The sequence below is a fragment of the Pollachius pollachius genome (genome assembly GCF_949987615.1).
Source record: "Pollachius pollachius genome assembly, chromosome: 6".
In the NCBI taxonomy this organism is placed as follows: Eukaryota; Metazoa; Chordata; class Actinopteri; order Gadiformes; family Gadidae; genus Pollachius; species Pollachius pollachius.
This window is the reverse complement of record NC_136939.1, coordinates 6,108,655-6,131,770: the sequence shown is the minus strand read 5'-3', so window position 1 is coordinate 6,131,770 and position 23,116 is coordinate 6,108,655. Positions and strand designations below refer to the sequence as shown.

Genomic DNA, 23,116 nt, shown 5'->3' with positions numbered 1-23,116 from the left:
AGCAACTTCCGGAGCATGCGCACGATTTGGGTTCGTTCCGGATGCACCGTCCTGCGCAGTGCATCTTAAAGTTACAATGTCAAATTTCAATGACAATATACATTTATAGAATGCTATAAAATGTATATTTTTATTGGAGGGATGTTATATTTTGCGCACTCTTGAGTCAAATCAATAGGTCTTTCAATTTCAATTCATCACACACACACACACACACACACACACACACACACACACACACACACACACACACACACACACACACACACACACACGCACACACATCACAACAGGACACACCAGAGTTTACTTCTGTTTGGGATAGATTCGTTAACAATTAAATAGAGATGGAAGATGCTGCAAGGGTATAATAATAAGAGTATTCTCAAAAGTCCTAAAATGTATGAAATTAAATCGCTCTAAATCGAAATGACCTCAACAAAAAATGAAATGAACACTGATATATAATTACTTTGTTATTATCCTGTATTGGCTATTGCCCTTGATTATTTTATTTTACCATTGTTATAATTGACACCACACATGATCATAAACATTCTCAATGATATACTCATCTGTTACCGCCATATTCTAGCAGTGGTGTTATATATCACTTTAGTGTATCTTTGTTATTGTGCTATTTCCGTGCTGTGTTATGAATCATAAATGAATTCAGCTGAGGAAAGGCCATGGTCAATACTGGTGTCACATGCTTTGTGATTTGATAAAAGGGTCTATTTGCACTGCCTGCCGTGTACAGCTCTCTAATCAAAGACTTATATTTCGGTGACACCACAAATAAATGACTCCATTACTGCAGCCACCCTCTCCTCTCACAGTATCGATAGCATTTCATAAGAAAGACAGATTGACAATAGTGGCCTGCTTCAGGTTTGGCTGCTCTGTTTGAAATGAGCTTCAATAGCCCTGCAATGTCCTGTGAAACATTTCCGATTTCTTCTCCTATACATGTAGTACAGTTTCTAACACTAGAATGTAACTCATACACATATATAATGACAATACTAGTAATAATTCTAGTATTGCTACAACTACTACTGCTACTACTAGTGTTACAACTACTTCAACTTATAATAATAATAATACAAATAATAATGATCATAATATTAATAATAGTACAAATTTAAGTCCAATAATAATAAGGTACAATTATCCATAATTTCACTCTTTTACAATAAAGTACTATAATGAAACATTCCCAAAAGACAAAGCAAAAGAAAAGTTGAGTCTGTTCCATTCAAAGCCCCCCACCCCCCCCCCCCCCCCCCCCACCCCCACCCCATGACGCGTCATATTAACAATACCTCAGTCAGAATGGGCCTGTGAGTCTCCCTTCCCCTTGCCGCCGAGGGTGAAAGGAAGGAGGAAGCGGCGCTCGCTCTGAAAGCCCAATCACAGCCCGCGCTGTGAGGTCAGCAGGTGGCGGAGTGCGGCGGCACCGGGCCCCATCAGGCCATAATACAGACTTAATGATGCAGAAGGGTGTGTTCCTCCATACCAAAGGAGATGTCAATACGCTGCGTTTTTAAAGAACGCCGTTCCTAATTACGCCTTTTTAAATTCGCCCCGGCTGACGTGATTGATGATTTCAAAAGGAGGGGACGTATTGATCCATTTTCACAGACAAGTCCTATCGATTGCGCGTCTGGAATGAATAAAAAAAATAAAGTTTCTCATTCTCCCCCCACCCCCCCCCCCCCCCCCCCCCCCCCCCCCCTTCCTTCTCTCCCCCCCCCCCCCCCCCCCCCCCCCCCCACTGAGAGAGGAATTGTACAATCAGAACACCAATGTGACCTACATGGGTAGTTTGGGGCGCTAAATCACCTCTTTTTAAAAAGCCCTCTGATTAAAGCGTTGGCACCCTGGGGAGAACTGTGACACAGTCCTCGTGTCATCGTGTCACAGTTAGCTGGCAGAAGAGGAAGAAGAAGGCGGAGGAGAACAAACTATCTTTTGCCTCGTCGAGCGGTTTTCGCCCGAGGTGATCAAGAGAACGTATCGATCCGTTTCATTCGTCTGCAAATCACCTGATCTATGTGTGTGTGATGAGACTAATCCTGGAACAGCAGTCCAACGCTATCTCTACTGTGTGTGCAGTTCCACCGGATGAACAGATGCCTTCATTTTGCATTGAATGCTCCGTGTTTGACATGTTCATGAGTCTTCTTTATTGTTTTATTGACGTGACTGTTTATCCAAACGTGCAAGGCTTGTTTTGCAAGTGAGGCTGTAAGCCTTTCGCTACGCAGCTATTGGGCCCGAGCTCAGGACTAGGGTGGAGATATGATTGTTAGGGCTGCTCTAGGAATGGTCGGGTTGCAAATGCCTTGCTTAGGCGCAAGCATATTCAGAAAGCTGTGGTCTTGGGGGATTTTTTTCTCTTTAAATCAATCCAATGCATTTCATCGTAATTAAAATAGATTGAATGATGTTTACTGGCAAACAAAACTGTGGAAGCAAAGAGATTTCCAAACACACGCACACACACACACACACAGACACACACACACACAAACACACACACACACCTTAATTTCATTGGCTAGAGCACTTAAAATGAAAAGTGGGCTGCATCTATGATTAAATGGGCTACAGGCAAAAAACCTTTTGTCTGTGTGTTTTATTTAAAGAAAGGGCTCTTTTCTGAAGAGCAAAGTAACTGCAGTCATAGAATGAACTGTGATGCACTCCCGAGTAAATGGTCTCACAAAAGCCCTGCAGAAAAAAAAAAACCCTGACCGTCTGACTTTGGCCCCTGGGTGCCCATGCGGTGTGAGTGTAAGTAGAAGGGAGACAGCGGAGGAAGGCGAAGAAAAAGCATGCAACAAGGAGGCGAATAAAGAAAGGGGTCGTGTGGGAGGTTGCGGGAAAGAAAGCAATGGTGCAAACACACACACAGATCTGATCCTCAAATATCCTTTCGGTTTCTCAAGAGTTCAAATGCCTTTTTTTTCTTAGTGGAGGTTCTGCGGTGTAAGTGTCTGCTAAAAGCCGTGTTTCTGCTGCCCTGCCCTTCTCTGCAGTGCTTTCAGCCTTAGATGATGACAGATTGTGGGCTACCTGATATCCTTCATCACCCTCCCCAGTGGAGGTGTTTGTTCCGCCCTGTGCGAGTCCTGGAGGACTACAGCAAACAACCAGCGCTGCTTGATGGACTATACAGACACATCTGTTCTACCCAGCAATGTGGAAGGTTGAAAAACAACGACAACAACAACAACAACAACAACAACAACAGCAGGAAACCAAATCTGTCAGAACACAGCATGCCACATAACCACCGAAAACTTTGAAGATTTGCTCTACGGAGTGGGTTGATGAATGTGGTTTGTTTTTAATTTATTTATGGAAGGAAGTCGACTGATTTGTGGATCATATGTTTTCAATAGCAGGGAAGTATATTTTGTTACAGACTTTTTTTTTTTAATGCCACTATGTATGGACAGAGAAGAGAGACAGGGAAGTGGGTTGAAGACTAGGCGGAGTGAAAGCGTAGGACCACCTAGGAGGGATGACCCAGCTAGGAATCAAACCTGGGTCGTTACAAGGCGTATTGCCTTCATTGTTAGCACTAGCGGTTTGAGCTACCTGGAGAGACCAACTGGCAGATGTTGGGTCCAGGAGGGACATTGCCTGAGGCACAAATACACAACCCCTCAATAACAGTTTCTATCACTCATGGGGGTTCAATCCCTCTTGGGAATTAGGAGAGTTTTAAGATGTGGGAATAGGGTTGAGTGCCATAGTGATCATGTCTAATAGCAATCCAAAAGAAGACTTAAACCAATTAAGATCTTCTCTTTTAAGTCATTATACAATAAAAGTATTATACCATTAAATATCTTTATAATTAATACATTTGATAAGAAAGATAATTATCTTTGCAAGATTGACACTTTTTCCCATTGCTACTATTACTACTTGATGATTTCTAAGTATTAAAACAATGATTGCTCGCTAGAGGGCAGTGGATCCCCAACTTGTACCAGAAGTTTCTATGCGGACGCTCTTGATAAGCGTCGAGAATTCCTCTGTCATACCAACATGTCTGCGTCCTTTGGATAACGTGAACGTAAACATGCCCGTGACTATAAACCTTAAAAATCCTACCCTGATTTGAGCTTTCGTACAGAATCAGTCTCGATCAAGCGGAATGGCCCTCCGTGCGTGCAGCTGGGCTGTGAGAAATTCAGTCTGCGCCTCAAGGTTGTCTGTCCTGTCAGGTCGACATGAACATGCGTTGCTTTTCCTCAGAACGGGTCAGTCGACTTTGATGAAGATACTATCGTTTTGGTTTTAAGTATTGCTTACTTGCTGTGGTCGGTGTACTGCAAGTTGAAAACTAAAATGTCTAAACATTATTGAAAATAATGATCAACTAAGTGCCTCAAGCCTGTACCGATCGTGATGCAACACAATTCAACATTCATGTTTTTCTTAGCTCCTTTCATCGTAAGGTTAATGGATTTGGTTTCATGCTTGATCATTTATCTACGAGTTTCTCAGGAACGACATTTGCCCCAAATGCTAAAATATCGTGAACTGTGCAAATATCCGAGATGTGATTCGTTGTTAGTAAGGTATTAAAATCAATCGTTTTGTTTACCTTCTGGCAATGAGCTGAGCTGTTGATGGTGATGATGATGATGTCTTGCAGGCATTGCAGCTCACAGCCGGCGGACGAATGGACTGAGCTTCACCCCTGTCTGTTTTATTACGTCTGATGCATTTTTGAACAGACTAGCAAAAGGCAAAGTGGCAGAGCAAGATGACAGCGGATATCACCACCCAACCTCAGTTCCGCCGCACCACGGTAATCAAAGCACTCCAATGTTCAACAACAATACTTGTTCCCAGAATCTGTGTATCCCTGTCCCTGGCGTTTGCCAACGTCCACAGTCATAATAAGTCCTCTAATATCACTGCTCTGGCAGCTGTCCCCCCTTCTCATTCAACTCTTCACCTTGCATTGTCTCTCTCGTTTCACTGTCGTCATCCTTATTTTGTCTCTCAGGCGAACAACTATCTCTGTTAATGAGAGAACCGGATCAACCCGAGACCTCAAGGGTTTTGAAAGTGGCCATAGTGGGTTCCCCCAACGCTGGGAAGTCCACTCTATCTAACCAGCTGCTTGGCAGAAAGGTATCCCAGCTCTCTCAGTCCCTAATGTTCTCTTCCCCCCCTCCATGCTATACATATAATGCTGTAATGTTGGTGTCTTCCCATAGGTCTTTGCTGTGTCCAAGAAAGTACACACGACACGGTCGAAAACCCTCGGTGTACTGACGGAGGATGACACGCAAATAGTAAGAATCTGAGCCCAGTGAGCTCTAAAGGGAGCACTTTGATACACAAAACTATGCAGAGTGAGTCCTTTTGTGTTTTTGACAACAGCTTAATTTTGTTTCCTTAGGTTCTGCTAGACACACCAGGTCTCACCACTGCATCGAAGGTTAAAAGGTGATGTGTGAGGGGTTTTCTCTGGCTTTTAACTCCAGGTAGCGTGTCGATGTTAGGTAGAAGTGTTATGTGGGCAGTGTATTTTTATTGTCTTTATATATTTCTTATCTTGTTGTACAGCACTTTGGGGACCTTGTGTTTGTTTTAAATTGTGCTACAAATGGATTGGATTGGATTGGGTTCTTATGGGAATTCTTTCAGACAACAGCACTGTGAAATCAGTGACGGAACCAGACCGTAACAACCCGACTTCTTCCCACAGACACAACCTAGAGAGCTCCCTGCTGTCGGATCCCTGGAGTACCGTGAAGGAAGCTGACCTGAGTAAGAGATTGGCTTCAGGGTCTGGCCCCCGTCTTGTCAGTTCTACGGGCTTGAAGCCTGGATGTTTACGTGTGGACCCTCTGTAAAGGCGGGCTGTCCTAATGGTGGGGCTTGTGTCTCGATCTCCAGTGCTGGTCATGGTGGATGTGGCAGACAAATGGGCCTGCGAGAAGCTGGACCTGGAGGTTCTGAAGGTCCTAGCTAAGCACCTGGAAGTCCCTGCAGTGCTGGTGCTCAATAAGGTATTGGTTTCCTATGATGCCTTCATGATGAAGGTTCATTACAGTTTATATCCCTGTTTGACTTATAGTCCAATAACTTACTTCCAAAGGCATTTGATTAAAATAAAAAAAAATATTTATTTTATGGAAAATTGTATTATGTAATTTCATTACAAAATACATTATTAGAAGGATTGATGTGGTCTCATCCCACTGCAGACAGAGTAATAGTCAACAGCACAGAATCCAATAGAACCGATTTGAAATGAAAACTTGTACATGTCGATCAATATCAATCATACATATTTTGTATCCCTGCTTGACTCTTTGCCGCTCAGACGGACCTGGTCAAGAACAAGGTCAAGCTGCTGGACGTCACGGCCCACCTGACGTGTGGCGTGGTGAACGGCCAGAGGCTGCAGGTCAGGAGGGTGGTCCGAGCCCGCCGGGCTGCACCCGGGGTCCCCGTCGGGGCCGCGCTGCCACCGCCCACCGAGTCCGCCCCCCGAGACCCCCCCCAGGGCGAGGCTCCGTCCGTGGGCAGCGATGCCAGCCCGGCCGGGTCCCCGAGCCAGGAGCCCTTGAGCCAGGAGCCCTTGAGCCAGGAGCCATTGAGCCAGGAGCCATTGGGCCAGGAGCCCTTGGACCAGGAGCCCTTGAGCCAGGAGCCCTTGGACCAGGAGCCCTTGGACCAGGAGCCATTGGACCAGGAGCCATTGAGCCAGGAGCCATTGGGCCAGGAGCCATTGAGCCAGGAGCCATTGGGGCCGCTGAAGAGCCGGCAGGGCTGGCCCCATTTCAGGGACGTCTTCATGGTGTCCTCTGTGGACCAGGAGGACGTGGACGCGCTGAAGGTGGGTGGGGCTTGGGGGGTACGGCAGCAGGAGGGGTGGGGGATGTCGTAGCAGGTGGATTCAACGTTCAACATGGACGTGGGGGGAGGGGCAGGTGTCACTCATGGCCTGACTTTTATTACAGTCAGTTGTCATAGCTGATAAAATAATGTATGTGTGTGTGTGTGTGTATATGTGTATATATATATATATATATATATATATATATATATATATATAGATTGATTGATTATTGGCCATTCATCTATATAGAGAAACCGATTGTCTGTTTGGACATCCCTTCAGACAAACAAGATCCTTTCTTCGGACAACCACCAATCAGTCTATTTCCTTACACTCAATAGTTTGGAAACAAATGACGTTTGACGTTTTAATAAAGGAAGTTTTTATATCTTAATACAGATTTTCCTTTTTGTTCAACCAAGCGGGGTTCTCATGGTGTAGCATTGGGGCAGAGTTAATTTATAATGCACACATTTGCTACAGTGATGATATAAATGCAAACTAACATACCACCTTCCACACGGAGAGAGGAAGAGAGCAACCATAGTTGCAAGCAGAAATGTATACAACACGTGTTAACGTGTGCAAGTTAGAAAGTAAAGGATGTAAGAATTTGTGATAATATTGTCGGGACGCATTTTACCGACAGACATTGGCCCAGCAGCTTTCTCCTGAAGGCCGAAACACCTTGGATACAGCACTATTCTGATGTTATTATTCCCTCAACACTCTTTTCTGTCTCTCTTAGCGGTACTTGATGGTGGAGGCCAAGGCCGGACCTTGGCAGTACCACAGTGAGGTTCTGACCGACCAGACCCCTGAAGAGGTCTGTGCCAACATAGTCCGAGAGAAGCTTCTGGAGAACCTGCGCCAGGAAGTGCCCTACACCATGACTCAGGTAACTGAACCGAAGCGCCCCAGTGCAGTCTGTCTTTGATAACATTTTTATGAAAGCATATTTCTGCGGAAATGCACTCAAAAGGGAAATTCGCTTTGTTATACTTTCTGTGCCAAAATCAAAGCTCTTATTTATAGAATGTTCTCACTTTACTGGTTGTATTGCATAATTCTACACAGCGTATTGAAAGCGAATAAATGTACTTGATACTTTTCAACACTAAAGGCAATCTTTTTATAATATATATGTATTAATGTCCTCAGTCCATTGAGTTCTGGAGCGAAAATGAAAATGGAGAGCTGGACATTGCAGTGAAACTTTTCGTCAAGAAAGAAGCACACATGGCAAGTATTTTCTTAACCTTTTTCTCAAGGTCTATAAAGGCTGTCTGGTTTATCGATTTTTCACTGTGGTTTGAGAAGAGTGTGTTGCTAACTCAATACTGTTGTTATTGTTGTTTCAATTTAAAAGTAAACGTCAATACAGCTTTTGATTCGTAACTTAGCTTCAGCTTTTAACTGCACACATTTCCTTTGTGATCTGCCGAATTAATTAGAGACCAAAGTTGAACGTGGTTAATCAGTCAACATGATTTCAAATATTTGGGAAGTAGATGAAGAGATGGAATCTCTTCCCTGTTTATTTGCATTTCTTTCATATTTATTTTATAACATGTCTTTTATATCGGCCATCTCTGGAACCATATTTCTTTTTATGTTGGTCCATCTTGTAAATATTTGAACATCCTTTCCAAATCATGCATATTTGATTTTCAACTTGTATCTTCTGCAGTGAAATCCCTAATGGACACAGCATTTAAACAGAGTTAGTCTACCTAAGAGTTCTGAAACCATTCGCTAGCCTCCAAATAAACCAGGGGGGAAAGAAAATGACGCTTTGGAAACCTTTTATGTTCAGCTTCAATAGGATCTCAAAGTGCACGACTCATCTTTCCGATGTTAAAAATACATTTTGTTTTCGTAAAAGAGCGTGACAAATATACACTATTGTAGTGCACCATACATGTGTTATTTAAGAAGGATACAGACCGGTTTAGAATAGTATCTTTGAAGTTAAGCTATTGACTACAGAGCGGTGTATCTAAGTTTATATTTTTATATCTAATATCTATCATACAGATGATGCCCTCATTCATCAATTTGATTAAAAGGTGAACGTGCTATACAGTTATCACTTTCAGAATAAAGTAACAAAACATGGCAGATGTAACAACCAATCACGTGTGCTGTCTCATGCTGACATGGCTGTGTTCTCTGGTCTGTAGAAGATGGTGATTGGCACGGCGGGTCAGATGGTGGCACGTATCGCCCGCGAGGCGGGAGAAGACATGAGCAACATCTTCCTGAGGGAGGTCCGACTGAGGCTCTCCGTCAAGCTGAAGAACTGAAGAACTGTATAGCATATATCCAAATGATTTAGAGACCTTTAAGAGATTTAGAGACCTTTAAGAGATGGGGGGGGGGGGGGGGTTAGTCCGACGTCCTTGAATTGGAGGGACAACCTTCAGTGCTTCCCTTATCTGAAAACCGACAGCACAGACCCTTCAATAGATTTGACAGAGATGATGTGTCCTGCAAACTCATGAAACCACCCATTATATTTTATTAACTCGAATCCATGCGAACCCGATGAACTGCTTATGTAATGTAACGTGACGGCAATTAAGAAGATGTGTGAGTCCTTTTATACGTGTAAGTATGTGCTGTAATTATGTGTTAAAGAGTCAGTTGATAATTTCAGTTGAATAAGTTGCACACAATAAAAATGTATGTTTTGGAAACATCTCTGGCTTTATATAGAATATAAGTCAGTCATGACTAGACTCTTTATTTAAAAACAATGAGACATTTAGGAGAGGGGGGAAAAGCGTAGCAATAAGAGCCTCCTACTGTGGCCCTTTGGAGAGGAGTGCACCGTGGAGAGGACTCCCTTTACACTAACGGACATAGCTGAGGTTAGTTTGTTATGCTCACTCGGATGTCCCCGATGCACCATCCCACTATTCCCCACTCCGCCTTCCACCCTCCCCTTGCTGTACTTTCGTCCACCGCCTTGGAAGTACAGCTATCCCCTCCCGGAGTCTCCTTTTTCTTTTTCCCTGCCGTCCCATGCGTTTTTTCTCTTCCTTATCCGTCTTCATGTCTCTCTCTCTCTCCTTTTCTCTCACTTTCTCTCGTCTTTCAAAGCCTAGCTCTGCCGCCCTCCCTGAGGACGGAATTGTCTCCCCTTAATGGAACGTTAACCTGATGCTAAAAATGGGTCAGATAATGGTGATTAGATTCATCCGCCGCTCCCCCGGCGCTTACTCCGTCCGGAGCATAGTGACGAATAACTAGCCGTTGGCCTGGAGTAGGAGAGCGATAGAGTAAAAGAGAGAGTGAGGTAGTGATGTTCGTCTCTCCCTCTCTGCAGCTGCTCCCCTGTGATTAGACTAGCAGTTGCACAGTGGAGATCTTCACAAAAGACAACGGGTTTTTTACAGGGCTACGCAAGGTTGCAGCTTCCACGACACGATTTGTAAGCCAAGGCTAGTTATTTATTTAGCACAATATAGTCATTCAAACTGCGTTAGGGGCCATTAGAAAAAGAAAAGCAACGAAAGCTTTTTCCCAATGAAAACACAATACAAGGCGTTTGAAAATAATGCAAAAAAATGTATTTATTTGTTGTCGGCATAACCATACATGTCAACTATATTTATACTTACAAGATAGGATACAGTTTAACAAGGCATCATATATTTAGTTGATGAATTAGGCCAGCTGTTAACTGAACTTAAAGGGATCTTCATCCAGCTTCTTCAGTGATCCGTGGTTCGAGCAAGAAGAGTTTGAGTGAAGGCCGGGGAACCCTTACCATTGCTAAAAACTCAGTAATGGTAACGGTTTCACTGCCTCCCTCCATCAGGAGGTCCTGCCGCTCCGAGTGAGCTAAGTTCATTCCAAGGGCCTCAGACGGAGAATGATACCCTGGATAGTACATCATCTATACTGTAGTGTCTCCATAATGAACTTACAGTATATGATGATATCCTGTCCAGGGCTCAAGACCAACGGCTACCGTTGTCTGCTCCCCCACCTATACCCTGCAGATGAAGAGAGGCACTACATATTAATGCTTTATAGAGGGACTTCAAGATGGGCATTTCTCTGGCAAGGATATATATCAAACAATTGAGGCCCTACAACCAATTTAAAAAAAAAAGATGACATAGTGTAAATTGCAATGTTAAATACGTTTTCATTATAATTGCAGTGTTGAAAAAAACTAGGAAATAGATAATAACGTACAAACTAAAGCTATGTGTGTAACTCTTGTAAACCCATTAAATGACAATGAGACGAGAGAAATAGTGATATAGTAGTGAAATATGATTCTTACCTGTGTACGCTTGGTCTTCACTCTGGATGAAGACACAAAGTCTTGCGTCTCCTTAGCGGCCCACCCTCTGCAATTTGCGCTACCCTAAAGGTCATGTGGACGTTGGACTTAGGGGTTCGGATCTTAAAGCCTCCTGGCTCATTAGCATATTATGATGAAATTTGGGCTGGGCTGAAGTAGAAAAGGGCTAGACCTCTCTTATCTGCTGCTGGCCTGGCAGTCCCACCCTTAATGCACGTATTCATGGTTGCATCGTCAACTGTGAGAATTTCACACACGTGGATATTTATTATTTGTACACGCGCATAAAAATAGGGAGGACGTCACGGACTTACACTCTGTTCCGTTTTAAGAAGTGTATAATCCTTTCTTCAATGCACATCATTGTGTGCATTAAATTAATGCACCCCCTGGAGACTCCGAGAGAGGGTATTCTATGCTGAAACTAGGTTTCCATTATGTCTCGCTGACACAAATTCACTTAAATGAGTAGGCCTATTTTAACCACACTGTATGCTGTGTAGTTGCTCTGGGTGTGTGAAACAATGGCATGCACATGAAAAGGGCTGAAGTATTGCTTATGGAGTATGGATTTATGTCGTACTGCAATACTCACACATTTGTATGGCTTATCATTTAATTAACCACGACACTTTAATTTGTCTCAAACAGAATGAGATAACAACGAGATCAAGATCCATCACCAATTGATTCGGTTTCATAGGTTGTGGTGGACTTTAATTAGCAGCCGATAGGAGACATGGGTCAGTATCTCTTGCCTTGTTTGGGTGGAGCACCTGTAGCGAGGGCCTGGCCAGTCAGATAAAGACGGAGGTAGAACATTCTGGGTGGTTTGGTTTCCCTCCAAATCTTTATCTGGACGCAAAGTGTGTTGTTTTCTCCTGCCAATTGTCATAAAGATAAAACCAGACGTTGCTTCAAGTCTGAAGACACTTTTTTCAGTTGGTCTCCTCAAATAATACTAAAAGAACCTAACCAAACACAAAGAACCCTTTATATTTTTACATGAATTATGTTAATGATCATAATTTAGACAAAGTGTAAAAAATGAATGTAATTTCACCGTAATAATGTATAATTTGATTGTTATAGTGTATGTTATGTGTCTGCTCTGCCTCATGTGAAACAATAACTTTTATTTTATATATTTTATATTCATGATTCCAACATCACGTAAAGGCCTACAATGCTGCTTCGCCGTGTGCTATGACGCATGCTTTCATATTTAGCCTAATTCTTTATTAATGTTTGTCGTTCATTGACCTGGTGAGTTTGAATACATGTGAAAAATAATAACAAGTGTCATCATGCATGTAACCACCACTCCTTAATTTGATAGCCGACTAAGTAAACGAGAGCTGTCATAAGGAAGGCATACTGTGGCGTATAGGCTTAAATATCTGCCCTACACTGCCATCTAGGGGACAAGGTCAGTGCAGGGCAGGGAAAAGGCATGAAACAATTTAAGAACTTAAAGAAAGCTTTGTTAAAACGAATGATACAATCTTTAATTGGCACCTGTCTAATAAATATAAATATAAAAAAACTCGTCATCTCAGGTCTGTCTATAAATGTATTTATTTTATACACAATGAGCATAACATGTTTTACAGAGCTTTTGCATATATGTCATTTTACCAGGTTTCAAGCCTATGTCATGATATGTTAAAGCTATCCCAAATCCACCAAATCAGAATGCATGAGATGATTTAACATTTATTCAAGGGAAACACACAACGCTATAATTGAATACGGTTATTTAGACCAACACAAGTTGAAATCCCATGCGGAACTACTTTCACAGTGAACAGTCAGTAAATGTGTATTTTAGATATAAAGCTAGTAGAACTACATTATTCTGGTTACAGTCACTGGCTTTGATGGACCAAACGTGGATTCCTTCTGACGTTGAATTGAGAATTAAGGCATAGGTTAACAAATGTCTGCTCAGTCTATTCCATTGGGTCTACCAATTAAGAAGCTGCCGCCACTCCGAAAACAATTTCAAGGGCTTCCGCGCCCATATCTGGTCATGATCTCTCGCTACCGCTACGTTAACGGTACAGCAGGGTTATCGGAGAATGACAGCAGAACCGATGGGGTGCGGCCGGAGGCGGGTACATACTAACACACCATTATAACACACACAAGTGTTGAAGGCTAAATAGACAATCAGTGGTTTGGCACGCAGTGCTACTCGAAATCCCTTCCCCCTCATGAGCAGGGCATTAACCCTAGTCATGCGTTACACACTCAAAAAACGTATGAAATATGAAGCAATACTACACAACTCATGTTTCTGTTGGCTGAAATGGTCTGATTCACTGCAACACGGTTTTTGCTACCGAAATGTAACATTTCAAATGTTTCAGTTTGGTACAAAACAAAAAAAAAATACAAAGTGTTTTTATCTAATGATCTCGACGGTTTGACCTGGGATGACGGTGTCATATAAATACATTCGTAGACCACTTCCAACGCAAAGATAGAAATGTTCATTCATGTAAATACTGTATTACAGCATGACAGGCCTTTATCACTGAGCTGTGGTAGTAAGGGCCCCACCGGGAACCAGGTGTATCTCATTATGTTAATGATGTGTCTGTAGACATTCCCGATCCCATAATGACCGTCATGAGATACACCTGCGGTAGTCTACTGTTACCCCTTTTAGATAAGGGCCTGTAGCACTGCTGCTGCTCCAGGCTGGTCTAGACTTCACTCCCAAATCATCACCTGAAGCTTCAGCCTACAGCCAGAAGCAATGAACTCGACATAGACTGTGGTCTTTACATGTATTCCAAAAGAGAAAATAACTGAATATGTAACCATGTGTACGAGTAATGCATGATAATTATCTCAGAATACTAAGAAACGTTAACTCTTCATGGCAAAAAACAATCAGCTGTTATTGTGATTAAACAAGATACCTCAAAGTCCCAAGAGAAGGTCTCATTTACTTAAGAGCTCTATTCCATAGAATCAAACATATACCATGACTTTAGCTTAATGCAGTTTTATTTTGGTTTATGTTTGAGACATGGGGTATCGACCCCCTATTCAAAATGACCTTTGGATTTGAACCAGAATTTGTTTTTTTGCCATGAAAACCTCTCTCAGAATTCTGACATGATAAACTCATTAATTCTTGAGTTAATGCATTACGCTTCTGTACATATAAAAGGATATATATCTTATGAAATAATAACTTTCTCTACAATAAATTCTATAACATTTCTAAAAAAAAAAACTTGATCTGCTCTCCAAGAACAGTGGAAAATATACTAGTTGCAATAAAGTGAGAGATTCAAGCTGGTGTTAAAATGCAATTCAACAAAAAGAAAATCATAAGAAGACAGAACTCAATAGTGTTACAACACTGGGGGTCGTGGGGGGTGAAGAGATGGTTAGTTTGGGCAATTTAAAGCTCCGTTTTGGTATGCATATGTACTCTAGAAGTTGAGGTAATACCACGAGGTGGGAGGAAACCTGAAAAGTCTGCTCTAGATTTCCTGATTAAGGCTAATTTGAACGGTGTATGGCTTCAACATGGCGCACGGGCCGCGACTATCTGCGGGGACAAAGCGAGTGGATAGAGGGGCCTTGCAGCGAGCTTACGTTAGTACAAAGTAGTACAAAGATTCACTTTGGATGCAAGACATCAAAAGCACAACGAAGACGAGGAAGGAAATTCATCTGGCCTGGGCACTTAAGTGATTGGACAGCACATCGGATTAGGGACAGGCTAACGCTACAATATACTTCGGACGGAACTATCCAAAACAGCTCACACACCCATTGTGTTCCCCCCCCCCCCCCATGTTAAGATGATTCCAGCGTAGAGGATGCCGAGACTGTTCTGCTTTGTGCGGTTTGGCTTCAGGAGTGAGCATCTGACACTGTGTTCTTAAGTATCAGTGCCCGATACACTTAGTGCTTGGTTAGTGTTTCCACCACCAAGTCACATCGAGAAATGTAGTGCCACACTAAAGGGCCGGCTATGGTTCCACGTCGTCGCAACGCAAGGACCACGCAGACGATTCGACGCAGTCGTGAACCTGGTTTAGTTTAAGTGAGCGGCCCAATCACAGCCCTTGCTGCTGCGTCGCCTCGACGCAAGGCTAACATCTTTTGGAGGCGCATGTCAGGCCCTTGCGGTGGACGCACGGAGGGTCCGCAAGGACGTAACGGGGGTCCGTGAACCCCCTTGCGTTGCGTCGACGTGGAACCATAATCAGCCCTTATCCCTCTTGCCCACTGCATCCGTCGACGGACGGATCCCATTGACTTTGAATGGGGCGGAGCCGCAATGCATTGTGGATCCATCCGTTCCGTCGGATCCGTCGGCTCCGTCAAGAAAGTTGAAAACTATTTAACTTTTCGGGCAGCGACGGATCCGTCATCCAATCGGATCGTGTATGCTCGGGCCTGGCTAACGCACGCCTCTGCAAAGACTGCCCCCCCCATCCGTCAGCCACGCCTTCCGTCATCCGTTGACGGACGGTGCATTGGGTAGACGGTGTTAAGCGGGCTTTTGGCATCCATCCATCAACTATTTGTCAACAACTAGGGACCGGTTCCCAGTCGGAATTACACTTGACTTTAGGGGGGAGTTTACGCCTCACTCCCGGCTACATTTTACTCGATAAGTCCGCTGTAAGCCATGATCACGTCGATAGATGGGTACCGTGGTTACCGTGAACAGGTACCAACGGACGCTCCTTGGTGGGGTAGGAGAGACACATGCCGTGCCCGTCCGGGGAGAGTGAGAAATGTTCTCGGGGCTTGGTGCGTACTGTTTAAATCATCGTCGTTTAAAAAACACAAAGCAATCCAGCAAAAATAACATGCGCGTTGTAGTCCGTTAGAGAGAAGCCACCATGGGTTTGTTTTCCCTGTTTTTAAATAAAACATAAGCACGTGACATCTAGATATAAAATCTTCTTGTTAGGTGTTGTTGATGGTCAAAGGCAGTCAATACATAGAGAGAGAGAGAAAGAGAGAGAGAGTGTATAATACAGAAGTTTTGGAGATAGAGGTAACATAGCAGTAGTAGTGGTAGGATGGCCATGCATGAGGCAGACAGTATTGTAACAGGCTCCAGAGACCCTGGCTCCTCACATGGCCGACTGGCTCTGTTGGCCGGTGAGCTGCTGCAGGAAAGGCATCTGTGGGGAGAGGAGGGGCAGAAATAGCCTGGATTAGATTTAGATGGGACTTTTATAGGATCATCGTAGTCACGGCGCTCAGAGACCCTCTCACACACTCAAGACTACCACTGAAGCCTGACATTCTCTGTACTCTCTTTCGGGTTGCTCTCTGGGCCGTCGATACCATGGGCTTCGGGACAACTGTCGTAAAGATTTGGCCTGTTAAGCCCTTTGAGACTGTAATGGTGATTAAGGGCTATACAAATACAATTGAATTGAATTGAGTTTAACTCCTCTTTGAGAATATAGGGGGTGTTATGTTGCTACGCGGGAGTAGACAGAAGTCTAAGACAAGCAGTTAATGGCTAAACAATTTTTTCGGAATGGCTTTAAAAGTAAATTAATTACTTGAGTAAGAAAGAATACGTGACATGAATGAATGTTCAGTATATGGAGGACCAGGCTAGCTCAACTTGGTGAGAGCATGTTGTTATAAACCACAGGGTCAGGGATTTGAATCCCGCCGTGGGAAGGCATGGGCTCACAGTATTTTAAGGCGCTTTGGATAAACGTGTCAGAACAATGAAACACACTTCCTTCGTAACTCAAAACGACGAAGAAGTTCCTTCAACCTTAGTCTAATCTCCAGAAAAAGCGTTGCGTACAAATCCATATTTTAAATGGCGACGGCGAGTTACCGATGAAGACACTGCTGGATACAAAGACACTTGTCAGGTGACAGCAGGTATATAAAGGGGTACATCAGCGGCGTCACCTTCATCATGTCAAGTGACAGCAGGTATATAAAGGGGTACATCAGCGGCGTCACCTTCATCATGTCAAGTGACAGCAGGTATATAAAGGGGTACATCAGCGGCTTTACCTTCATCATGTCCACCCCGGTAAGGGCGTTGACGGTCACAGGGAGCTCGGCCAGCAGCCTTGTCACCTCGCCGTTCACGCGGCTGTTGTCTCCGCTCATGATGATGATCTCGTTGGTCTTCGCCAGTGGTGCCGCCACCTTGGCCGCGATCTGGGGATGAAGAAAACGAAAAACGATTATTATAAGAAAATACAATTCTATGATCCGATTAGCCGACATTATACAGGCTCTTCACCCACAAATCCATGTCTGTATATTGTAAACGTATTTACGATCGCACACAGTAACACACAACAGCAAACAAAGGTAAGGCACAGGTGCCTTTAAAACAAAATGCTGGCTAAGTATAAATTACAACAAAAATAACCAAGGGTAAACCCTAACAAAAACAATATTCGCCTGGCATACCGATGCGACGCGAAGCCCCGATCAAACACAACGTCCCTAAGATACAGTCACACGGTCTCCGCTGCTACATGAGTGCTGTAGCAGAAGCAGGTGAACCTCCCTGGTTCACTTCTTACTTAACATTTATGAATGGTGGTCTCTTAAAAGGTGACATATTATACCACCAGGTGTGAGTGTGCGTGACTAGCCTTGACAAGCCGTTTTGAAAATCGGCCTCTTCTGACATCACAAGTGGGCGGGTCCATCTAGATGTACGACGGATAGATGAGCGCCGTTTGCAACAGTCCAACGGGTATGCTGGTAGACTGACCTATACAGCACGCATCTAGGTGGACACGCCCACTTGTGATGTCAGAACGGCTTGTAGCGGCTAATCACACTCACACCTTGTGGTATAATATGTCACCTTTTGCTCCATCCGATTTTGCTCCCCAGGCCTCCCTGAGTCTGTAGCCCCACCAGCTAACCCCACAGTAAGCCCCGGTTGGGTGAGGGGGGGGGCGCTCCATACCTTGGGCAGGGCCTCCAGCACCAGCGCCGTCTGAGCCGCCTCGCCGTACTGCAGGTACGCCGCCGCCTTCAGCCTCATCTTCTCGGCCTCCGCCTTGCCCACCGCCTCGATGGAGCCCGCCTCCGCCTCTCCGATCAGGCGGATCTTCTCCGCCTCCGCCTGGGAGGTCAGCACCTTCTTCATCCTGGCGGGGGGGGGGGGGGGGGGGGAGATCGGAGGAGGAGCACATTGTGACACACAGACACACAGACACACGTCTTGATAGCATCACCATGAAGCCTCTGCCGAGGATAAGTAGTGAGCAGGTGGGGTTAGAGGTTTCGGAACACCAAGCAACGGTATCCAGGCTTCCATCCCTCCCCCCCCCATGCATCCTGAGCAAGAAGCCTACCCCCCCCCCCCCTTAATGACATGTATCAAAAGCAACAAAACTGTAAAATACAGATACGATGGATAGTGTGTTTGGGTGATGGCTGGATTTAGCCACCTCCCCTGGCCCGAGTCACATTGACTGGACTCTGGGGCTGGTTGAGGCCGCACAAAACCACGTCCAGTGAATCCAGTCCCGTGACGTCCTTCAGGAGAAAGCGTCGGGATTCACTGTAAGTCGCCCCTGCCGAGGCCCGGTAGAAACGGGAGACTCACTTCTGTCCCTCGGCCATCTGCTCGATCTTGTAGGCCTCGGCCTCGGCGGGCCTCTTGACGGTGGCGATGAGCTCCTTGTCCATGCGCATGATCTCCTTCTCCTCGATGGTGATCTGCTTCTTCCTCTGGACCACCTCGATCTCAATCTCCTCCATCCGGATCTTCTGCTGCTCCTTGGCCGCCTGCAGCACGTAGGCCAGCTCGGCCTCCGCTTTCTGCAGGGACGGACGGACGGAGGGTGGAGACGGGTGAGGTCGATAGGGCTGAACGGTGAATCGCATTCAGAACGACGTCGCGACATAACGGAATGCAACAAGCAAACCGCAAAGGCTGCGATAATAATATTAAAACAAAATCTATTTTGTGTTTCTTTTTTTTTTCCTTTACTATTACTGTTACTGACTGGAGATCAGTAGGATTCGTATTTAATTTTTCCTTTAGAATTCAATAGTTAAATAAAGATGTTACAATATCAATTCATACATCAATTCATCTCAACACATAGGCCTGGCCTGAAGGAAAGAGCAGTTTATATGTTGACTGCTTCCAATGTTGTGTTGGTCATACTATAGAAGGATTATTGCTTGTTTATTGAATAATACAGAACATAAAAAAATATAGATATAATCGCATACTAAATCGCGCTATTGTACGAAATAATCCCAATTCGATTATTTCCCCAAATCGTTCAGCCCTAGGGGTCTTGAACGTGGGGCGGACTCACAGGGAGAAGGGGAATAATTCTCCATGTTCGTAGCCTGTTTGAAGGCCTCTCTGAACATGAGGCCTCAAGGGCTGATTATGGTTCCACGTCGACGCAACGCAAGGGGCTTTACGGACCCATTGCGGACCCTCCTTGCGTCCACCGCCAGGGCCTGTCGTGCGTCTCCCAAAAATTGTAACCATGCTTCGAGGCAACGCAGCAGCAAGGGCTGTGATTGGTCCGCTCACTAAAACCCAGACGCAGAACCAAAACAGGTTCACGACTGCGTCGGAGCGTCTGTGTGGTCTCTGCGTTGCGTCGGAGTGGAACCATAGTCAGCCCTTTACCCGTGCCTATGGGCTCCTGAATGACCCGATGGCTTTAGGACTTTCCTCCTCCCTGCTCATTAGTGAGCTGTCCATGTATTCACTGTCGAACCCCTACCTGCTTATAAGTGAGCTGTCCATGTATTCACTGTCCAACCTCTACCTGCTTATTAGTGAGCTGTCCATGTATTCACTGTCCAACCCCTACCTGCCCCTGAGTGCATCACGTGATAATCTTACCTTTGTGTTGACCTCTTGGTTAAAAGAAGCCTTCTGCATTTCCAGCTCTCGTTTGGAGTCGGCCATCTTTGTGTCAGCCTGGAACTTGATATCCATCATTTCCCTCTTGCAGTCTGCTTCCTGTTGTAAACGATGAACCACAGTAAGATGGTGTAGAAAGCTCATTCACTATACCCTAGAGGTTTATCAAGCCAGATTGAGCGGTATTGATTGAACGACTTCCGAGCGTTTGCTTGAGTAAAGACTACAAATCCCATGGGAGCATTAGCATGTTGAGTGGTTTTGTTTTTTTAGCATCTTGCTATAAGTGACAGCTGTTGTGATGGTGTCCGTGTACATTCCTTTCTTCTGATTCTGCAGATAATACATCACAGGTCGTTTCACACCTAGGAGCTCATATTAATTATTTTAAAGTATATTAATTAGTTGATGTGAATCATGAACTTGTGGTTGACATCGGTTGTAGTGACGGTCGAGAGGGGTCCCTGTTAGCTCTCTCTGCTAACGTTAGCTCTCTGTGCTAACGTTAGCTCTCTTTGCTAACTTCAGCTCTCTGTGCTAACTTCAGCTCTCTGTGCTAACGTTATATCTCTGTGCTAACGTTAGCTCTCTGTGCTAACGTTATATCTCTGTGCTAACGTTAGCTCTCTGTGCTAACGATAGCTCTCTGTGCTAACAGACACATGTGGGTCCTACCTTGATCCCAGCGTCTCTTTCAGCCTCGGCCACCCCGATGTCGGCGTCCCTCTGCACCGCCGCCGTCTGGGTCTTCCCCAGGGAGCTCAGGTACTCCACCTTATCGTACACGTCCTGTCGGGGGGGGGGGGGGGGGGAGGGGGGGCGCCACACTCCAGTCAGCCACAGTGGATGCAGAACAATCGCTCTTCTTCACATTCAACACGTATACGGTATCAGGCCCGGCTAAAGCTAAGCCCCCTGGAGGGTTCTTCTGGTGGCGCGGCGTACCTTGATGGTGAAGCTGAGGATCTCGATGCCCATGCGGCCCACGTCGGGGGAGGCCACCTCGCGCACCAGGGTGGCGAAGCGGTCTCGGTCCTGGTAGATCTGCTCCACGGTCAGGGTACCTGGAAACACGTGGGGGGGGGGGGGGGAGGTTGAGTCCTCCTCTGGGGTGATGGGGCCAGTTTACATGCAGCCACTCCCTGGATGGGGACCTTCTCCATTCTCTGCTGGGTTTATTGAGCTGGCCTTTGGTTTGAGCAACAGACCTTGACCTGGGGTCTTCGGGTCATGGGCTTTATAGACCCTCAGACAGTCTACGCAGGGCTGATAGGAAGTGAAATTATCGGTGCCTGAAATGATCAAATACATTCGAAGACACAATAGAGAATTGCCTTTCTTGACAATAAAAGGAGTGGAACTCGCACACCATGTAGCCGACGCAACAATACGTTTTTATTGCATAAAAGTGTAAAGTGCTACCCAAAGTGTGTGCAAAACGTTTTCAGTCCCATTCAGACCATCCTCAGTGCAAACATACAAAGGTAAAAGACTTCCTTATATAGACTACGCCTAATTGGTGGCAGACATGTTATTCAAAAGGTCAGGTAGGTTGACGTGTTGACGAGACATTTTAAAAGGCACCGCTCACCTATTTTCACTTTTCTTGACAACATACATGGCCGAGCTCAAGCCTGAATTCAGGCACCATGACTGAACTCTACCAGGCCTGTCTACGTCATCAGGCAGATGCATTTTAGCCACAGCAGTGGTGTTGTGCACCGGTCATTCTTCTGGTTGTTGTTTTAATAAATGGCAGCTTAAGGCTCACCCATCATATTGTTTGTTTGTTGTTATCATTGTTGTTGATATAATAAATGGCAGCCTAAAGTCATATTGTTTGTTTGTTCATTGTTAACGTTGTTGTTATAATAAATGGCGGCGTCACCTATCATATTGTTTGTTTGTTTTTTGTTGTTGTTGTTATTGGTGTTGTTGCTGCGGTCTTCTCACCAAGGATGGAGCGCAGGTGCCCCTCCAGGGTCTGCAGGATGACACTCTTGATCTCCGACACCGACTTCCCCAGGAACTGTTCGCAGGCGTAGCCCAGCAGCTCGTCATCCGTCATCACCTTCACCTGGGGCACACAGCAGACACCGGCCGTCAGCGGGCGGGACAGACACGCACGCACACACATACACACACACATAGAGAAACACACACACAGGGCATACGCAGAGAATAATACACCCATGCACATTCACAAATTAAAACATGTTGCATGCGTACGTTTGCTAGCATATGTTAGCTATGATATATACATATACTGTATATATATGTATATATATATACATACGTAAACGTATACATGTGTGTGTGCAAGCATGTACATAGTAGTATGCATGTCTCACATATTGGAAGGCTTGCAGGTGATATCTGTATATGAGTCCGATGAATATTTGTATATGTGCGTACCAAGTTGTAGCGAGCTTAGAAATGGACCCATTTTACATGTGTCTTAAGCCCGTTGATACAGGTATGTTATTGGACTTAAACAATTCAAGATATGACTGACACTGTATACTGTTGATGTGGTAATACTGTTGTGGTAAAGGAGGGAACAGGGAGAAGAACAAATATTTAAATATGGAATGGATCTGCTGCATGGTCACATCAAAAAGGCCTGCCAATCAAACATCAGCATTAAAATGAAGAAAAACACAAATGTTCGATGAGGAAAAAGTCACACTAGGGGAGACGCCCCAACATCTATCTTGGTTCCCCCCACCCTCCTACCCCCACAAGATCTCAGTGAGTAAAGTGATCATAAAAATATGGCGGGAGGAAGGAGAGGCTCCTGTTGTCTGTCCTTCACAGCGAGCTGAAAAAGAGGGGGGGGGGGGGAGGAGCCGTAAGCGTGGTAACAATCTACAACGGCATTGGCTTAGGTGGGACCAATCATGGTGTGGAGGGTGTAATTGGTCCTAGTGCCTGTTTGGGCGTGAGAGGGAGAAGTGTGGACACACAGTGGATCCATTGTGAGAGAGAGAGGGGGGGGGGGCATTTGGGGGGAGAGGCAGGAGGG

The 23,116-nt window shown here is 45.0% G+C and overlaps 2 protein-coding genes across 3 annotated transcripts in view; one reads left to right on the top strand and one right to left on the bottom strand.

Moving 5' to 3' along the window:
• The first annotated feature begins 4,083 nt into the window (after nucleotides 1-4,083).
• Nucleotides 4,084-9,472, top strand: eral1 (Era-like 12S mitochondrial rRNA chaperone 1). Its single transcript, XM_079737466.1, has 11 exons — nucleotides 4,084-4,280; nucleotides 4,679-4,834; nucleotides 5,036-5,163; nucleotides 5,250-5,327; nucleotides 5,435-5,481; nucleotides 5,744-5,805; nucleotides 5,935-6,047; nucleotides 6,365-6,880; nucleotides 7,632-7,781; nucleotides 8,045-8,125; nucleotides 9,067-9,472. Exons 1-11 carry the CDS (start codon nucleotides 4,175-4,177, stop codon nucleotides 9,187-9,189), a joined length of 1,560 nt encoding a protein of 519 aa, XP_079593592.1. The 5' UTR covers nucleotides 4,084-4,174; the 3' UTR covers nucleotides 9,190-9,472.
• A 3,292-nt stretch (nucleotides 9,473-12,764) lies between these two features.
• The window catches only part of LOC307076460 (flotillin-2a), an 18,810-nt gene continuing 8,458 nt past the window's right edge, over nucleotides 12,765-23,116 (bottom strand). For both annotated transcript variants that reach the window (XM_079737474.1, XM_079737473.1), the window contains exons 4-11: nucleotides 22,045-22,168; nucleotides 21,037-21,155; nucleotides 20,767-20,880; nucleotides 20,071-20,190; nucleotides 18,802-19,016; nucleotides 18,157-18,340; nucleotides 17,238-17,387; nucleotides 12,765-16,372 (exon numbers count right to left, since the gene is read on the bottom strand). In XM_079737474.1, coding sequence (XP_079593600.1) covers nucleotides 16,322-16,372; nucleotides 17,238-17,387; nucleotides 18,157-18,340; nucleotides 18,802-19,016; nucleotides 20,071-20,190; nucleotides 20,767-20,880; nucleotides 21,037-21,155; nucleotides 22,045-22,168 — 1,077 coding nt within the window. In that variant the 3' untranslated portion in view covers nucleotides 12,765-16,321. The remainder of the gene's footprint in view (nucleotides 16,373-17,237; nucleotides 17,388-18,156; nucleotides 18,341-18,801; nucleotides 19,017-20,070; nucleotides 20,191-20,766; nucleotides 20,881-21,036; nucleotides 21,156-22,044; nucleotides 22,169-23,116) is intronic.